The sequence below is a fragment of the Podarcis tiliguerta genome (assembly GCF_965153285.1).
Source record: "Podarcis tiliguerta genome assembly, chromosome: 12".
In the NCBI taxonomy this organism is placed as follows: domain Eukaryota; kingdom Metazoa; phylum Chordata; class Lepidosauria; order Squamata; family Lacertidae; genus Podarcis; species Podarcis tiliguerta.
This window is the reverse complement of record NC_139545.1, coordinates 58,436,666-58,455,216: the sequence shown is the minus strand read 5'-3', so window position 1 is coordinate 58,455,216 and position 18,551 is coordinate 58,436,666. Positions and strand designations below refer to the sequence as shown.

Sequence of the window (18,551 nt, the reverse complement as noted above, 5' to 3'; positions counted from 1 at the left end):
ACCTGGCCGGTGGCTTCTCACTGCGTGTCCTGGCTCCGCTCCAGGCAGGCAGGAGTAGCAGCAGTGGCTACCCAAGGAATGCGCTGAAGATGGCGGCCGGCCAGGGAGCTCCAAGAGCGGCTTGCTGGAGCTGTGGGTGCCGGGCGAGCAGTGGCTGCGGTTGCTCGTCACCCTTTCTGACGACCTATTGAGCATCAGCCCCAGCAGCAAGGGCGCCGACGAGCCGCTGCAGCTGCCCCCAGCCCCGTGCAGCTGAATGGTGGCGAGCCAGGAGCCCCTGTCCTGGACTCCCTTGCCAACATCAAGCGCACCGTGTGGATCGTCAAGCAGGACATCGAAGGGCTTGGCATCAGTATCAAAGGGGGCCAGGAAAACAAAATGCCCATTCTGATTTCCAAGATTTTTAAGGAGCTGGCTTGCAGATTAGACAGAGGCCCTGTTTGTAGGAGATGCCATTCTTTCCGTCAATGGTGGTGACCTCTCTGACGCGACACGAAGAGGCAGTGCAGGCACTGAATAAGATTGGCAAGGAAGTAGTCTTGGAAGTAAAATACATGAAGGAGATCTCTCCCCATTTTAAAAATTCCTCATCTGGTGCAACTGTAAGCTGGACTCTTCGCCAGCCTTTCAGAAGCAAGCTTCACCTGCTCTCTCCCTACGAGACCTCAAGGAAGGCAAGAACATCCCCTTAAAAATGTGCTACATATCACGGAAATGTCTCCCCAGCGATCATTCAAGGCACCCCAGGGTGCCGCAGCACACTGGCTGAAAACCTCTGCCCTAGCCCAAGTCTGCTCCTGGCCACTGTCTGTAATAGGCTGGGATGGTGCCTACAGAAGAGATGCCCCATTTCGCCTCTTCCTCTTACACAAGGAAGTAGCGGATCCGGTCCTCTATGCTCTATGTTTCAGATGCGACTGTTGCAGCACTCTCCACGTGGGGCTGCCCTTGAAGATGACTTGGAAACCACACTCGGTCCCAAAGGCAGCAGCCAAATGACTGGCTGGGGTTCCATCTTGATCTCCCGTAACCTGTTTTAAAACAGCAACGCTTGTTGCCGTTCATTTCTGGGCCCAACTCAAGGTGCACATGCTGGTGTTTAGAGCCCCGTATGACTCATGCCCCAAATGATTCCTACGAACCCTCTTGGATGCCGAGATCACCAGGCGGGTCCTCCTGGGAGTCCCTCAGAGGCTCACGGTGGCAGAGGCCCAGAGGGTACAAAGTCTTCTCTATGGCAGCCCCTAAACTGTGGCGCTCCCTCCCAAAAGATATGGGCCTGGCCCCTTCCTTGCACAGTTTCCGGAGGATGCTGAGGACGCCCCTCTCCTCCACCCTGGCTTCCAACACTCGAGATGTCTGGTTTCAGACCCACCTTATTTCTCTCTTCATGGTTGTCAGCCGTTTTAAACTGTTTTGGATATTGTGTTTTGATGCTGTGAAATCAGGGTGGAGGGCGGGCAATGAATAAACAAGCCCGTCTCGCAATGCAGCACATGAAGGACGGTGGGGCAATGGAAAGTCTTGACATCTACAGGCCACCCCCTCCCACCTCGCTCCTGAGGGAGGACGAGATGCTCCGGAGGCGCTACCTGGACAGGGCCAAGCGCATCGACACCATCTCTCGGGCGGTCTTCCCCTTCACCTTCCTGGTCTTCAACATCTTCTACTGGGTGGTCTACAAAGTGCTTCGCTCAGAGGACGTTCACCAAGCCACGCCCTGAGCTCTTACCAGGACTCGGAAGCCAAGCCACAAGGACCTTGGGATCATAGAATCATAGAATAGAATCATAGAATCATAGAGTTGGAAGAGACCACAAGGGTCATCGAGTCCAACCCCCTGCCAAGCAGGAAACACCATCAGAGCACTCCTGACATATGGTTGTCAAGCCTCTGCTTAAAGACCTCCAAAGAAGGAGACTCCACCACACTCCTTGGCAGCAAATTCCACTGTCGAACAGCTCTTACTGTCAGGAAGTTCTTCCTAATGTTTAGGTGGAATCTTCTTTCTTGTAGTTTGGATCCATTGCTCCGTGTCCGCTTCTCTGGAGCAGCAGAAAACAACCTTTCTCCCTCCTCTATGTGACATCCTTTTATATATTTGAACATGGCTATCATATCACCCCTTAACCTCCTTTTCTCCAGGCTAAACATGCCCAGCTCCCTTAGCCGATCCTCATAAGGCATTGTTTCCAGGCCTTTGACCATTTTGGTTGCCCTCCTCTGTACACGTTCTAGTTTGTCAGTGTCCTTCTTGAACTGTGGTGCCCAGAACTGGACACAGTACTCCAGGTGAGGTCTGACCAGAGCAGAATACAGTGGCACTATAACTTCCCTTGATCTAGATGCTATACTCCTATTGATGCAGCCCAGAATTGCATTGGCTTTTTTAGCTGCCGCGTCACACTGTTGGCTCATGTTAAGTTTGTGGTCAACCAAGACTCCTAGATCCTTTTCACATTTACTGCTCTCAAGCCAGGTGTCACCCATCTTGTATTTGTGCCTCTCATTTTTTTTGCCCAAGTGCAATACTTTACATTTCTCCCTGTTAAAATTCATCTTGTTTGTTTTTGCCCAGTTCTCTAATCTGTCAAGGTCGTTTTGAAGTGTGATCCTGTCTTCTGGGGTGTTAGCCACCCCTCCCAGTTTGGTGTCATCTGCAAATTTGATCAGGATGCCCTTGAGTCCATCATCCAAGTCGTTGATAAAGATGTTGAATAAGACCGGGCCCAAGACAGAACCCTGTGGCACCCCACTAGTCACTCTTCTCCAGGATGAAGAGGAACCATTGATGAGCACCCTTTGGGTCCGGTCAGTCAGCCAGTTACAAATCCACTGAGTGGTAGCATAGTCAAGACCGCATTTTACCAGCTTCTTTACAAGAATATCATGGGGCACCTTGTCAAATGCCTTGCTGAAATCAAGGTAGACTACATCCACTGCGTTCCCTTCATCTACCAGGCTTGTAATTCTGTCAAAAAATGAGATCAGGTTAGTCTGACATGACTTATTTTTCAGAAATCCATGCTGACTATTGGTGATCACAGCATTCCTTTCTAGGTGCTCACAGATTGTTCGCTTAATGATCTGCTCCAGAATCTTCCCTGGTATTGATGTCAGACTGACTGGGCGGTAATTATTTGGGTCCTCTCTTTTCCCCTTTTTGAAAATAGGGACAACATTTGCCCTCCTCCAGTCTGCCGGGACTTCGCCTGTTCTCCAGGAATTCTCAAAGATGACTGCCAGTGGTTCTGAGATCACATCTGCCAGTTCTTTTAATACTCTTGGATGCAGTTCATCTGGCCCTGGAGACTTGAATACATCTAAACTAGCCAAGTATTCTTGTACTATCTCCTTAGTTATTCTGGGCTGTGTTTCCTCTGCTGAATCATTTCCTCCAAATTCTTCAGGTCGGGCATTGTTTTCTTTATTGGAGAAGACTGAGGCAAAGAAGGCATTGAGGAGTTCAGCCCTTTCTGTGTCCCCTGTTTGCATTTCACCATCTTCCCCTCTGAGTGACCCCACTGTTTCTTTGTTCTTCCTTTTGCTACGAACATACCCATAGAAGCCTTTTTTGTTGCTTTTAACCTCTCTAGCAAGCCTGAGTTCATTCTGTGCTTTAGCTTTTCTGACTTTGTGTCTACACGTGCTGGCTATTTGTTTGAATTCCTCTTTGGTGGTTTCCCCCCTTTTCCATTTTTTGTACACATCCTTTTTTAATCTTAACTCAGTTAAAAGTTCTTTAGATAGCCACCCTGGCTTCTTTAGGCACCTTCCATGTTTCTGTCTGGAGCTGCATTCTGTCTGGCCTTCACCTTGCAAAACATTGGGATGTTGACCTCTCTCTCCCCCATGCCCTTCGTGTTTCCTGGACACAAGTTTCCCAGTGCTGGCCAAGAAAGTTGTCGAGCTGTGCATGGCATGAGAAGGCCCAAAGCAGAGCTTGCTCCCACTTCTTCCTCCAGTACCTCCACCCCCGGAGCATGGCGTTTAAGGGTGGGGCGTGTTTCTCAAAGTGCCACAGGGATTTTAAGGTGCCCCCAGCCTACTGGAGGCACCAGAGTTTGTACCCTAGACCTGTGTTGATGTTCCTTCACCCCAACAAGGAGGTGGGAGAGTCAGTGGGACCCAGTTTCCCAGCTCCGTAGCACAGTGTGCTGCCACCGCCGCCCTTGCCATCTAACCCACCATCCCACCAATACTTAGCCAGCATGGTCCAACAGAGGATCTTTGAGCAGGGCATTTCCCAGTCACACAGCATGGTCCTTACATCAGCTGGGCTCCTGCCCTGCATTAGTAGCATGGATATGTCTTGCAAGCAACGTCACTTCCTGCCATCTCCCCAGCACCAACACAACCCATAGATCTGGAAGACCAACCAAACCAGCAGTGGTGCAGGGGGTGGGGGGACTGGGACATGGTGCAGAGATGAAGGTCCTTAAGGACAAGGCAGGTGTGGTCAGTCCTTGATGGTCCAGAACCTGTCCAGAGATGGAGACAAAAGGAAGGCACAAGTCATGCAACTCTATCTTGCTGCGTGTGTGTTTATACTTTTTAGAAATGTTTAACTGCTGCTTGGATGGACTATGGGAGAAATGTTTTGGTGTCCTCATTCAACGCAGTTCAGTTCTTTTTTGGGGGTGGGTAACATAGTTCTTATTCCTTTTCATCTTTAAGCTGTTTATCATGGTTGCATTGAGCTATATCTTTGTTTACATTAGAGCATATGACATGCAACAATTACATAAAATTAAAACAACAATAAACACACAGACAAATGTTTCTGACAAGGTTGTGTCAAAGTGTATATAGCAAAAATATGACAATTACTACAGATATGAAATGGTGCAAAGTAACAGTGACAATAAGTAAGAGGAATTTTGTATCAATAACAATTAGAATTTATAGGAATTTATAGGAAAGGGGTAGGGGGAAAGTTAAAATATGTACTTCATGCACGCTAGACTGTGCTGTAAACTTTGGGTACGGTTCTTCCATATGCCTCTTTATTTGAGTAATCAATAAACTCACATCAGATTGCATAAAAATCATCATGATTCTTTTGCCCTCTTGCTACTTTTAATTTTTTTTTTTCCAATCCTGTTGTTTGCATTCGACTATTGGTCCACAATCAACCATTATTTGTAATTATTTCCATGTCTTGGCACTGGTTGTTCTTGCAGCGGTCAATGGATGTGTTATGAGTTATTTGTTTCTAAGTTGCAGCATATCGTGGAGCCAGTCCTGGGGTCCTGGGGTCTGTCTGCCTTGTAATCAAAGATAGGCTGGAGACCCAGGGCAAGGGGGGGCGTTGCCTCAGGGTGTGTTTCCTGAAGGCTTTGGCTCTCCGCAAAACAGGGCTAGAATGAGACCATAATGAAGGAGAACGCAAAAGCATAGGGATTCAGAATCCCACTCCCTTGGCACCTAACAGGGACAGTGTTGGCATGGGATGAGTTTTCCAGAGGAGAGTTCTCCTTAACAGAATAAGGGAAAGCGAAGAAATGGAATGCTCCTAGGCCTATGCTGACATCTAGGGACCATTGAGGGAAGTTTGCCTCAGCGCAGGACAATCTTCTTGAGAGCTCAGTATACGTTTATTTTAGATTCTCCCCTACCAGTGGCGTAGGAGGGGGGTGCGGTCCACCCTGGGTGTCATCACTGTGTGTGTGTGTGTGCGCGCGCGCGCGCGCGCGCGACAAAATGGCAAAAATATCGTGTTTTTAAAATAATTTTAATTTTTTTTTAAATTGGGCTCACGACACTTTTTTGGGGGGGAAATAATATTATTTAAAACGAGTTTGAAAACTTCGTCTGACAATTAAGTAACCTCAGCAAGTCAACACAATACATATTGAAACTTGTTAGTTCAGTCAAGAAACGCAACAAAACGCGGCTGAAATCGACGCTGTGTAGTGGAGAGCAAATGGACAAGGAAGGGCAGGGGGTGTTTCGTTCTGCCTAAGTCTGTCTCTGCAGTTTGTACTCGAGCAAGACGTAAACAACTGGTGACTCATCATCATTCAACCCGCAGCCAGTCCTATCTGCACCGGGTACCACCTGACCTTGCTACGCCACTGTCCCCAATATCCCGCCTCCTCCACTGAAATACCCTTCGCAGGACTCCCTGTGGAGAGTGAAGGACCACAAGCCAGTTTGCTCAGCAATGTTGATAAAACACACTTTTAATACCCCCCCCCCCAATTCTTTTAAGGATCAAGGGAGATTGTTGTGCCCAAGCCTTGGAAAATCCTAGGCAGCCGTCTCTTGGACCAGAAGTTTTTTCATCATTGGCAACCCGGCCAGTACTTTCCACCCCAAGTGAGCTTGTGCGTCACCTGGGCAGGCCCTCTCAACTAAGCATGGAAATGTGCTCCAGTTCACATTTAAAAGTGAACTAACCTAATTCACACTTTCTCAAACAGCGCGAAAACCAAAAGACAGCCATCTTTGGAATTCTCACTTCTTTGGATTTTGTAACCCAGTCCTCTAGCCAAATAATGTGCGTAAAAATGCACATGACAGGGCAAATAGTGCATATAAAAGTTTATACAGTGGTAACTTGGTTCTCAAACGCCTTGATTCCCAAACACCAAAAACCTGGAAGTGTTTTTTTGGAAGCCGAATGTCCGATGCAGCTGTTGGCTCTTGTTTCCGGGGCGCCTGCACTAACCAGAAGCCACGTCTTGGTTTTTCAGAAGTCAAAAGGACTTCCAGAACAGATTAAGTTTGAGAACCAAGGTACCACTGTATTTGGCACTTTTGTTTTGGCTATTTATTTTGCGTTTTTGTTTTTGTGGCTTTGTCGGTTAATTTGTTTTTGCGACTGTGTGGAACCCAGTTCAGCTACTGATTGATTGATTCATTGTGTGACTGCAGAAATGGATAAAAGCCCCCCATCCAAACAATGACTATCATCAGTGCAGGTAAGAAATGTTTATTTATTTATTTATTATCATCTACAATACTGTCTTATTCATTTTAATAGTACAATACATTGATTATTGCTTTCATTTTATGGATCAATGGTCTCATTAGAGTGTAAAATCCATGTTAAATTGCTGTTTTAGGGGTTTTTTAAAGTCTGGAATGGTGTAATCCTTTTTGCATTACTTCCTATGGGAAAGCGTGTCTTGGTTTTGGAACTGTCAGGGGTTCAGCGCTTTGGTTTTGGAATAGACTTCTGGAACGCATGAAGTTTGAGAACCAAGGTACCACTGTATTGTCAAAAATGGAATATAGAAATGCATTATTTTAGGAGAAATTGCTTTGAAAACTTGTGAGTGTTAGACAAACTTTCATACAAATCTATGTATATTAGGAGTAAATTGAACTAAGATGGGGTGAATTTTCAGCAGGACTTGAAACAAATATATACTCACAAATTTATGTGGAAATGTGGAGGACTGGACTTGAGAATCGAAAAATGAAGATAAACCAAAATTTGCCCATCCCTAACCACAACCTAAGCTATGGAATACAGTACATCCCTAGTGGGGTGTCTTGTATTTATTTATTCTTATTTAGCAAGATACACACACACACATATAATTTAAAATACTGATAAAAACAGACTTTAAAAACAATAAACATGTCTGAATTATCAAGATATATCTACAAACCAGTAGCTTTTTAAAAGCAATGTAACCAATGAAATTCCATGTCTTTGTAGGCTTGCCTGTGGAAAGGAAGTTTAAGCAATGTTTAAAAGAAGCCTGCCCAATGAAGGAGGGAGATTAGGTGGCCCTTGTGCAGGGACGTCTTAAGCATATCCCTAGCCGTGGTGCAAAGATCCCTCCCCCCATTTCCCAGAGCTGTCGCCCTTTCCCCAATCCTCTGCAGGGATCGCTCTCCTCCCGAGGAGGCTTGGGAAGGAAGCTGCACGCCCACCAGCCCTATGGTTGAGGGGGCACAGCTGGCAGGCATGCAGGGAAGGGGGGGCAAAGGCGCGCAGCTCCCCCACTCGCTGGGGCGCCCCTGAGAGGCTAGCGCCCTGGCGCAACGCGCCACTAAGACCAATGGGAAAGACGGCTCTGCACTTGTGAAAAGTCCCAGTTCCGGAGCTGGGAGTCGGGCAAGCCAATCCGTCAAGTAAACGGATCCCAAGCTATGGAGGGCTTTGTATACTAATAGTCGCCCCTCTAATGTGGCTGAGTAACAAACCAGAAGTGCAGATTGAAATGCTCTTTGATGGTGTTGAGGGGAAGGATGTAGAAAAACATGCCTCTCCCTCTTCCTGGTACTGGAGGAACCTCTGTGAAAACAAGACCTATCATTGGGTATGTTTTTGCTAGAATGAACTTAGTTGAACATTGAGGAAGTGAGCTTCCCCTGCCTCCGAAACCTCAAATCGGCCTGTTTCCTGTTTCGGTGAGAAAAAACACATAAAGCTGCAAGTAAGTTTCAAATCGAAGCAAGCGTGCAGATAGAGATATCCGCTCTGCCTGCACCTAACTTGCTTCACCGCAAAAACGAACAGTGTGGACAATGAAGTCCCCTCTCCACAGAGTCCTGGTGTTGCATCTGATGGGAATCTTCACAGGAGACAATCAGGTATGAAAAGGCACCTTGGAGGGTGGAGGAGGGGGCAAAGATGGGCTTCAGTCCAGAATTCAATCTTAAATCCGGAGTTTGGGTTTCACCAGCCTCCTATTAACAGGACTGGAGGAACCAGTAGCTGTGGCCAGGAAGGCCAGATCTGGAAGATGAGAAGCCACCAGTGTTGCCTACAGGGTTTCAGGCAAGGGATTTTCCCAGCCCTTTCAGGAGATGCCCACCTGGGACCTTCTGCTCTAACACAGGGCTTTGGCCATTCCTCAGACTTGGCCCAGGCATTCTCCAAGGAGGTCAGTCACTGACTGCTAACCTCCAGGGTCGAGGATGCTATACACTGGCAAGGGCTGGCTTCTGCAAGTATCTGATTGGTCAGTGGGCACTGTAGGTAACTGGATGCCAGAAGAGATGGAGCCTGGAAAACATAAGAGCCTGCCTGTAGGATCAGGCCAGTGGCCCATCTAGTCCAGCATCTTGTCCTTACAGCAGCCAACCAGATGGGAAGCCCACAAGCAGGGCATGAGTGCGAGAGCAACTGGTATTCCAGCAACTGGCATTCAGAAGCATTACTGCACACAGCTGGGGAGGCAGAGCAGAGCCATCATGGAGAGCCTTCTCTGCCCCCTAAAGATCCAGATCTTTACTGAAGAAGTTGTTCACAGTTCCACACACACACACACACACCCCGCCCAACCCTTAACAACTAGGGGCAGAGGATCAATGGCTTTGCATGGAGCTGGAGAAGTCAGAAGGAAGGCTTGCTGAGAGCCCTAGAAGATACCAAGGGAAACATCGCTTCCTTGTTCTCAGTGCTAACTGGACACAATCCCACTTCCAGGAAGCCAGACCCTCTTCACTTTGGGCATAGATATATTTTTGTTTTTTGCACATGTGCAGTTGGAAAAAGCCTCAGCACACACCCCAAACAAGGAAAGGGGGCAGTTTGTAAAGAGGTCTCGTTTCCTTTTTATTGTTTTCTTAGAGCAGGTAGTGATTTGGGGAACACCTTATTTAATCATAAAAAATTGTGCACTGCTTGATTTGTGAAAACTAAACAAACCTCAATGTGCTTTACAAAAAAAATAGAACAAAAACAACAATTTATTATCTATACCCCGCCCATTTGGCTCTGGGTGGCTCCCAACAGAATATTAAAAACACAACAAAACATCAAAAATAAAAAACGTTCCCTAAACAGGGCTGCCTTCAGATGTCTTCTAAAAGTCAGGTAGTTGTTTATTTCCTTGACATCTGATGGGAGGGCGTTCCACAGGGCGGGTGCCACTACCAAGAAGGCCCTCTGCCTGGTTTTCTTATTAATAAGAAAAATCAACAATGTAAAAACTTTCAAATAAATTAAAACAACAATAGAGTAGAAACATTGAAGGACACTCCTTTCTTGGAGGTTTCATAGCAGAGGTTGGATGGCCACTTGTCAGAGATGCTGCGTAACTTGACCTGTGATAGGAGCCTCTGTCGCAAAGTCTCACCTTCCCAGCCTCTTTGCATGCTAAGCTGCTTACCCATCTTTGTTGGGAGCTGTTGGGAGCAGTAATGAGGTAAACTGCTATGCCTCGGCTCTAAAGGGGAGGGATTTCCTGGGACGTCTGCCAGGAAATGACGTGAGCAGACTGGAATGTTCTTTGTGTGCTGTGAAAGCGAAAGTGTCAGTGTGTCAGTAGCTCGCTCGGTGAGAGGAGCTGGCAGAGATGCAGCTGAACTCTGATGGATTTTTGCCAATGTTATCGGAGCAATAAAAGACTTTAAGGAAAGAATCTGCCTTCGTTTAATTTAAGCCTTTATCACACGTATGCTGCGCTTATTCTGCTAAGGTGTTTTACTGCTGTAGGAGTGAAGCAGAGTTCACGCAACGGAAGCGTGCTGGACTGAGTAGCCAATAAATCAATCAGGGAAGATTTATTGGCAGCACCGGACTAATTATCCTAACAAAGGTTATGGACTTCAGCACGTGTGGAAAAAGGCTTTGAAGCTGCGGAGGGCTGAGATCGCGTGTCAGATCTTCAAAGGCACAGCGGAAAGACTCAGACGCAAGGAGCCAACAGCCCCACAGACTCCCGGTTTTGGCTGAGTGAGTATAAGCCTACAGAAGGGAAGGGCCATGGCTCAGGCAGCTTCAGAAAACTTTAATATCCCCTTTGAGAGACTGAGTGAGTAGAAAGGGGCTGAGAAGGGCGGAAGATGGCTCTGAAGCACAGTTTTGGCTGTGAGCCTTTGCCATGTCAGAAGCTTACCCCCAGCACGTGGCTGGCGTGGAGCTTTCACGTGGAGCTTTCCCTAGTGGGGGCAGGTTTGTGGGGTGTTGTCCAGAAACCCCAGAAGGCAGCAGAGAGCACAGAGGTGCAGAAAGCAGCAGAGCAGCGTGTGCTAGCGTTTCTAGCAGAAAACGTGGACGTACACCTGTTACCCCTGGTACAAGAGGCTAGAAGGCCTAGTGCAGCGTGGCGAGCACTCCAAGAAGCTTGTGAAGCAGGAGTGGAAGGCCTAAGCCGAGACGTGGCCGCTGCGACGCCAGAAGGGGCAGAGAGCCAAGATGGCGCCGAGAGTCCAGCTGAGAGAAGCTGGGAGAAGCTCCCAAGAGAGGGGGGCAGCAGAGCTGCTGTGGCTGCTGCAGAGAGCTGCTTTGATGCTGAGATGAGTCTGTTTGAGAAGCCTGGAGAGGGGCCAAGGCCAAGCTTGGAGAACCCCAGACCCACCAGACCCACCAGAGGGGGTGCAGGTTATCGACCTGGGAGCCCCAGGGCTGCTGAGAGTGGGGGGGCAGAGGAAAGCAACAGCGCAGAGAAGCCTCTTTCTCCAAAGGCTACTACCAAGAGCTGTTTACGTGAAGGAGCACAGAAATCTTCCCATGGGAAGCCGTCTACAGTGGAAGCCTTCAAGGTCGGACATCTGGCGAAAGGACTGATAAGAGCGGTGGACTTGCGTGAGAGAAGTCCAGTCTCCATGGCAACTGAGAGAGTTGCAACAAAGGCTACAGTGAAGAAAGTCAACACAGGCCCTAGCCAAGGGGGCAGTGAAAGGGGGGTTTTTGCTATGGCGACCCAGAAATGTGAACACAACAATCCTCTAGGAATCATCATTGACAGTGGAGCGACCCACACCCTCGTACCGTCGCCTAATCTCTTGCGGGATCGCAAGAGGGTAGAGACTGACAAGTTTTGTGTCGTGGCGGATGGTTCGAAAACTAAATTGACTGAGACTGGATTGTTTTACTGTCCTTTTCTTAAGCATGAAGTTAAGGCTTTTGCAGTGCCTGGTTTGACCAATTGTCTGTTGAGTGTACATGATTTGCTAACAGAGGGCTTTCAAGTTTCTTTTGCAGGTGACAAGTGCGAATTCTACAAGGATGGCAACCATGTCTATACAGTGCATGCCAAAGACAATTTGTTTACTGTTAACCTGTCTTTGTCCACAGGAGAAGAAGACGCAGAAGATGCCAAGGGGCAATGTGTGAATGTAGCGCCCCACAATGGTTGTGCTCATATTTGGCATAGACGCTTTGCTCATTTGGGGTGGGCATTTCTTAGGAAAGCCCCAAGTTTAACTGAAGGGTGTGACTTTAAGAGTTGTGACAAGTTTTTAGATTGCAATGCATGTAAGCAATCTAAGATTGTAACTTGCTCCTATCCGAAATCAGAGAGACGCACCACACAACCTTTTGAGTTAATTCATGCAGATTTGTGTGGGCCAATGGCGGTGGAATCTTTGGGGAAGTCAAAGTTTTCTTTGATTCTGGTTGATGATTTTTCGAGAAATTCTTGGACCTTTGCTTTGAGAACCAAAGCTGAGGCAGCTAAAGTGATTAGAGATTGGATCATAGCTGTAGAAGTGACATATTCCGCCAAAGTTAAGGCCTTTCAGAGTGATAGAGGCTCGGAATTCACTGGATCCGCTCTGCAAGATTTTTTCAGGGAACAGGGGATTAGCCACAGACTCACTGCTCCTTACTCTCCGCAACAGAATGGTGTGGCAGAGAGGAAAAACAGGACAGTGCAAGAGGCAGTTTCTGCAATCCTTTGGGATGCTCGGCTACCCCAAAAGTTCTGGTCTGAAGCTTGGAAGTATGTGGTACATACACAGAACAGAGTGTACAACTCTAGTGTGGGAAATACACCGTATTTCTTACTGCATGGAAAAAAGCCCAAGGTTAATTACTTCCGTGTGTTTGGTTGTGAAGCCTGGGTGCTTATTCCAAAGGCCCTACGCAGAAAAGGCGAGCCAAGGGCAAAGAAGATGATCTTTGTAGGGTATGAACCTGGCTCAAAGGCCTGGAGGTTTGCGTACCCCAGTGGTGATCAGTCAAGACTGGTTGTGAGTAATAGTGCAGAGTTTTGTGAGCAAGCAGGCTGGGAGCGTCTGCACACAAACCCAGAGGTGGTTATGCAACAGTCCTATGACTCAGACGCTGAAGAGGAGGATGATGAAGTGGTTGCAAGGGACCAAGGTCCAGAGCAACAAAGTCCAAGACAGGGACAACTTAGACTCCCTCAGGGAGGGGAACCTAGAACACCTCCTCTGACAAGAGTCAAGCTTGAACCAAAGAGTGAGCCTTCTTCACCCGTTGAGCCAGCTGTGAGGCCCAAGAGGCGCAGCAGGTCAGAGGGGGAAGATGCTGAGGTTGAGGAAGAAGAAGCAGTGTCACCAAGAGTCACACTGAGGAGATCAGCGAGGACAAGGAGACCTCCTGATCGGTATGAGGCTTCAGGTGTCTAGGTAGGTTCAGCTAGATGTGAACCTGAGTCCTTTGAGGACATTCAGAGTTTACCTGAGGAAGAAGCAGCTGAGTGGCACAAGGCAATGGACAAAGAGTTGAAGTCCATGAAGGATCTAGGTGTGTTTTCACTCACTGAACTGCCACCAGGCAAACAGGCAGTAGGTTGCAGGTGGGTTTACCGTTTGAAACCCACAGAGACTGGACAGCCGCAGTATAGAGCGAGATTAGTTGCACGTGGATTTTCTCAGAAGAAGGGAATACACTTCACGGAAGTGTATTCGCCGACATCACGTGCAGAGACTCTGAGAACGCTTTTAGCTTGTGCGGCACAGAGAGGCTGGAAGGTAAACCACTTTGATGTGGATGTTGCCTACCTAAACTCAGATCTCCAGGAGGAGCTGTACATGAAGCCTCCTCCAGGGTTTGAGACCAAGAGGCAGGATGTTGTGTGGAGGTTGCACAAATCTATCTACGGTTTGCGTCAATCTGCCAGAAACTGGAACATGTGCCTGAATGAAGCCTTGGAAGAGTTAGGTTTCAGAAAAAGTGTTGCTGATAGTTGTCTTTACCTGAAAGGGTCTGGTGAGAAACAGGAACAGGTGTTAGTTTTCGTTGACGACCTTTTGTTTTTTGCGGAGACGGATGAACAGGCAGAAAAGTTTGCCAAAGACCTAGGGAAACGTTTCAAGTTGAAACAGCTCGGTGCTGTCAAAACCTATCTTGGTGTCAATGTTGAACGCACACAAGATGGAAGTTTCTTGCTCAGTCAGAGAGGTAAAATTGAGCAATTGCTGCAGAAAATGAGAATGAGTGATTGTGCAGGAGTCAGGAGTCCAATGGAGACTAATTTTGTGAAAGACAGCCAGCAAGGAGACAGTGCTGTGTTTGAAAATACTGAAGTGTTTCAGTCAGCCCTAGGGAGTTTGTTGTACTTGTCCCAGTGGAGCAGGCCTGATGTTGCTTTCGCTGTCAATCTGCTCAGCAGGGAAGCATCAAACCCTAGTGTGCATGCCTGGAATGGCATCAAGAGAGTTCTGAGATATCTGCAGGAAACAAAAGACCTTTGTCTTAGGTTGCCAGCACAGGGAGAAGCCAAGCTGGTCGGCCATGTGGATGCTGATTGGGCTAATTTGAAGGACCGCAAATCTGTGTCTGGTCTAGTGGTTAAGTTTGGGAACTCAGTAGTTGGATGGAGATCCAAGAAGCAGAGTCTTATAGCGCTCTCATCCACTGAGGCTGAGTTCAGTGCTCTTTCAGAGATATGCACAGAGCTGGAGTTCTATGCTTGCTTAGTGCAGGAAATCTGTGGGGTAGATTGTCAACCAATACGTGTGTTTGAAGACAATCAACCATGCCTACGTTTGGCAGAGTCTGGACAGTTCAAAGCGAGGACGAAACATTTAGATATTCGCTTTCGGAATGTGTGTCAAAGCGTTCAAGAGGGATTAGTAGCACTGAAGTATTGCCCCTCTGCGAAGAACCTAGCTGATGGCTTAACGAAGCCACTCTCCTTCCAGAGACATGGAGAGTTTTGCGTAGGTTTAGGTTTGGGACGACCAAGGTTCGATTCTACCCTCCGATCCGAGGCAAGAGGGGGTGTTGGGAGCAGTAATGAGGTAAACTGCTATGCCTCGGCTCTAAAGGGGAGGGATTTCCTGGGACGTCTGCCAGGAAATGACGTGAGCAGACTGGAATGTTCTTTGTGTGCTGTGAAAGCGAAAGTGTCAGTGTGTCAGTAGCTCGCTCGGTGAGAGGAGCTGGCAGAGATGCAGCTGAACTCTGATGGATTTTTGCCAATGTTATCGGAGCAATAAAAGACTTTAAGGAAAGAATCTGCCTTCGTTTAATTTAAGCCTTTATCACACGTATGCTGCGCTTATTCTGCTAAGGTGTTTTACTGCTGTAGGAGTGAAGCAGAGTTCACGCAACGGAAGCGTGCTGGACTGAGTAGCCAATAAATCAATCAGGGAAGATTTATTGGCAGCACCGGACTAATTATCCTAACAATCTTGTTCTTTTCAGCTTGAGGTCTCCCATAGCTCCAGCCCAAGACAAGACCGTTTTTTAGGCAGCGAGTTAACGCTTGACATGGCCCTGGATTCCTTCGATGACCAATATGAGGGCTGTGAACAGACGATGGAGAAGGAGATTGCATGGCTAAACCAAACCGAGCTCCTCAAAAACAAAATTTATGCCAAAGCATGGAAATTAGCAGCCAGCTTGAGGGATGATAATAACTGGCCCAGAAACCTCAAGCCAGAGTACGCTGCAGCAATCATGGCTTATACCCTTGAAGAACCCAAGTTGTATCCTGATTTCAACGCAGCTGTAAGAAAAGCTGGGGGATCCAAGGAACATTACTGGAATAATTTCAACTTCAAGACCTTCCACTTTCTCCTGACCAGAGCCCTTCAGGACCTGAGGACCTCCAACACCCCCAGCCCCCCCTGCTACGAGGTGTTTCGAGGGGTCAGAAATCTCCACTTCAGCGCTACTGTTAAGGATACGGTCCGTTTTGGGCAATTCACGTCCTCATCACGGCAAGAGGGGATTGCCCATGGTTTCGCTGCAGATCCTGAATCAAGAGTTGGACAGCCTGTGGCCAAAACCATCTTTGAGATTTACACTTGTCATGGGGTTCTCATCAGAGAATTTTCTGTCATGCCCGTTGAGGACGAGGTTCTGATCCCACCCTATGAGCAGTTCAGGGTTGTAAGTTCCAGAAAGGATGTGGATGGCGCAACCCGCATACAGCTCCGCTCTGCTGGGAAATTCAGCAAATTCAACTGTGCTTATGCAAGTGGTAAGAACCCAAGCAATTACTCCTGGGATCAGAGAATAGCAAAGTTTCCTTCCTTCCTTCCTTCCTTCCTTCCTTCCTTCCTTCCTTCCTCCCTCCCTCCCTCCCTCCCTTCCTTCCTACCTTCCTTTCTTGAATGGAAGGATAACTGTCATTAGTCATAGAGTAGACCTATTGATATCAGTAGATTTAAGTCAATTTATTTCATTACTCCCACTCTGGATATGTCTAATGTTGGATGTCAACCCCTAATATAACGAAGTAAAAGCAGCATCAAATAGCAGAGTTAAAATTATAGTTACAAAGCAGAGGCAAAGAAAGCAAACTTCAAACAGGAAAATTATATACAGTAGTTGTTAAAACAAATTCATTGAAAGATGAACCCTGTACACCCAATATTGGATTTGTAAAATAGCAGCTCATTTGTCTCCTTATTTATTCACTACAAGTTAACTTCCTACCCAGACGCACTTTTTTGAAATGGTTCATCCACTTTCTCCTTTGGCGTATTTCAACTTTGAATTTTCTTTTGTATTTGGTAGTTACTCTCCTTTTTATTGCAAATTAATACGATAATAAAAATCAATAAAGGAGAGTGAAAAGGGCATTTGTTTGTCACCAACAGGAAAAGGGTTCCTGGATTTATTATTTCTCCCTAATATAGAATGAGATAGGAATTGCAGGGTTGCCATATATCCTCCTTTTCCAGGACACATCCTCTTTTTCATGGGTAGAGTGTTAGAACTGGAAGTTGGTAAATGTGTCCTCTATTTTGCTCTAGAAAGGTTCTTTTTAGAGGGCTAACGGTGCCCTATATCTGGGATGGGGAACCTCAGGCCCAGGAGCTGAAGGAAGATGCCTCAGGACTCTCCCTTGGCCACAGCCCTTTGCCTCCTGGGCTCCACTCCTCACTGGCTCAGCTCTGCAGCCTCCTCACATACTTCTCACGGTGTGGAATGTGCTCATGGGGTGATATGATGCCAAGAGAGAGACGGGGGTGGCGGTGGATGACCCCTTTTGGAGCATGAAGGATAATAATACATGAATGACTACGATACGATACGATAATCTTTATTGTCATTGTCCCATACAGAACAACGAAATTGAAAAATGTACATAAGACATTCAAAAACCAACAAGCCTGCTATCCCAGCTTTCCCAACCTGGTTAGCCCCCTAAAAACTCTGATACCCCATTTTAAATACTAATGTTGTGGTTCTTGTTTTAGGTGGGAACTAGGAGGACGATGCTGTGGACCAGGGGCCACCCAATGTTTGGACCAGTGGGAACACTTCGAATTCTGAGAAGGTGCTGTGGGTGCTGGTCACCAGAGGCGCCAGCTTGTGAAAGCGACTGGAGGGGCCAACGTCATGTGTGCGACGGCACGACGTCAGGAGGAGCTGGGGGCAGAGCTGAATGCAGCAGCTGTGTGGCTTCAGTGGCTCTGCCTCTCCTCCTCCCAGGGCCACCACCGACAGGAAGTGCTTTGAACCTCCTTCCCTTCCACAGCAGGAAGAGGAGGAGCCAGAGGCCGGAGCTGGGCCACCCTTGGCTCCACACTCCGCCTCCATGATTTTTGAACGTTGGCAGGGTGTCCATACCACCCAAATATGGGGGAGGGGGACAACAGGTCTCAGCCCCCAGGAGCTGGTGCCCCTGCCAGTCACAAAATGGCTGCCTTGGGGATGTGGAACAGCACAAAATCCTAGCCTATTCAAAGGTGGACACCAAATGTGGTTGGACACATACCACGTTGACATCCAACACACTCCCTGCTGTTAAGGACAAAAAGAGGACAATGGGAGCTAAGGTGATCCGCAAATGTTTTCCATAAGCCAGGAAGATGATAATCTTGGGGACACACTGATCTCTGTCCTTGTTTGGATGATGATCTTCTGGACATTTTGTGCAACGTTCTGCATCTGAGGAAGCGGGAAAGAGCGGCTTCCGCATCACAAACATCCAGAGCCACCTGTGCTCAATTACATTATGAGAATATATGCTGCTGTGGGGGAGGTGAGGAAATAAGAATGTGTCAATAGGTAAAGAGAGGCAAAAAAATATTTAGTTCTTTTTTTAAAAAAAGTTTACCCTTGTTACTGCCTTTCCCTCAAGGAGACAGAGGTGGTGCACAAGGTTTTTCTCATTTTGATCAGCAAAGCAACATTGTGCTCTAGGATTGAGAGGCAATGACCTCTGCAAATCAGCTGTGTTGACGGATTCCTGCCTAATCCTGAAGACATGCCCCTTTCCCTTTGCTAATGCAAACAGTTTCCTATTGCTTCCATACAATGCTCCTAGTAGTTGTATTGCAAACATTTCCATATAAGGTATTGTTAGCGCTGTGCTTTTACTATGTTAAAAATCTGCCACTTTTCACCATTTGCCAGTTATTCTTCATAATTTTCCAAATCATTGCCTTTTTCACGTGGCTTGGTATAAAATAGCAAAAAGGAACGCCTTGTG

The 18,551-nt window shown here is 47.3% G+C and overlaps 3 protein-coding genes across 6 annotated transcripts in view; 1 reads left to right on the top strand and 2 right to left on the bottom strand.

Annotated features, from left to right (window-relative positions):
- LOC310660977 (uncharacterized protein) overlaps positions 1-18,551 on the bottom strand; it is a 776,342-nt gene that overhangs the window by 293,585 nt on the left and 464,206 nt on the right. The gene's annotated exons all lie outside the window — the stretch shown is intronic.
- The window catches only part of LOC310661044 (GTPase IMAP family member 4-like), a 195,147-nt gene that overhangs the window by 60,648 nt on the left and 115,948 nt on the right, over positions 1-18,551 (bottom strand). The window lies entirely within an intron of this gene.
- LOC310661030 (erythroblast NAD(P)(+)--arginine ADP-ribosyltransferase-like) lies at positions 8,036-17,952 on the top strand. The gene is made up of 3 exons (XM_083406762.1): positions 8,036-8,553; positions 15,314-16,088; positions 17,314-17,952. The coding sequence occupies exons 1-3, from the start codon at positions 8,488-8,490 to the stop codon at positions 17,322-17,324; spliced, it is 852 nt and encodes a 283-aa protein (XP_083262888.1). The 5' UTR covers positions 8,036-8,487; the 3' UTR covers positions 17,325-17,952.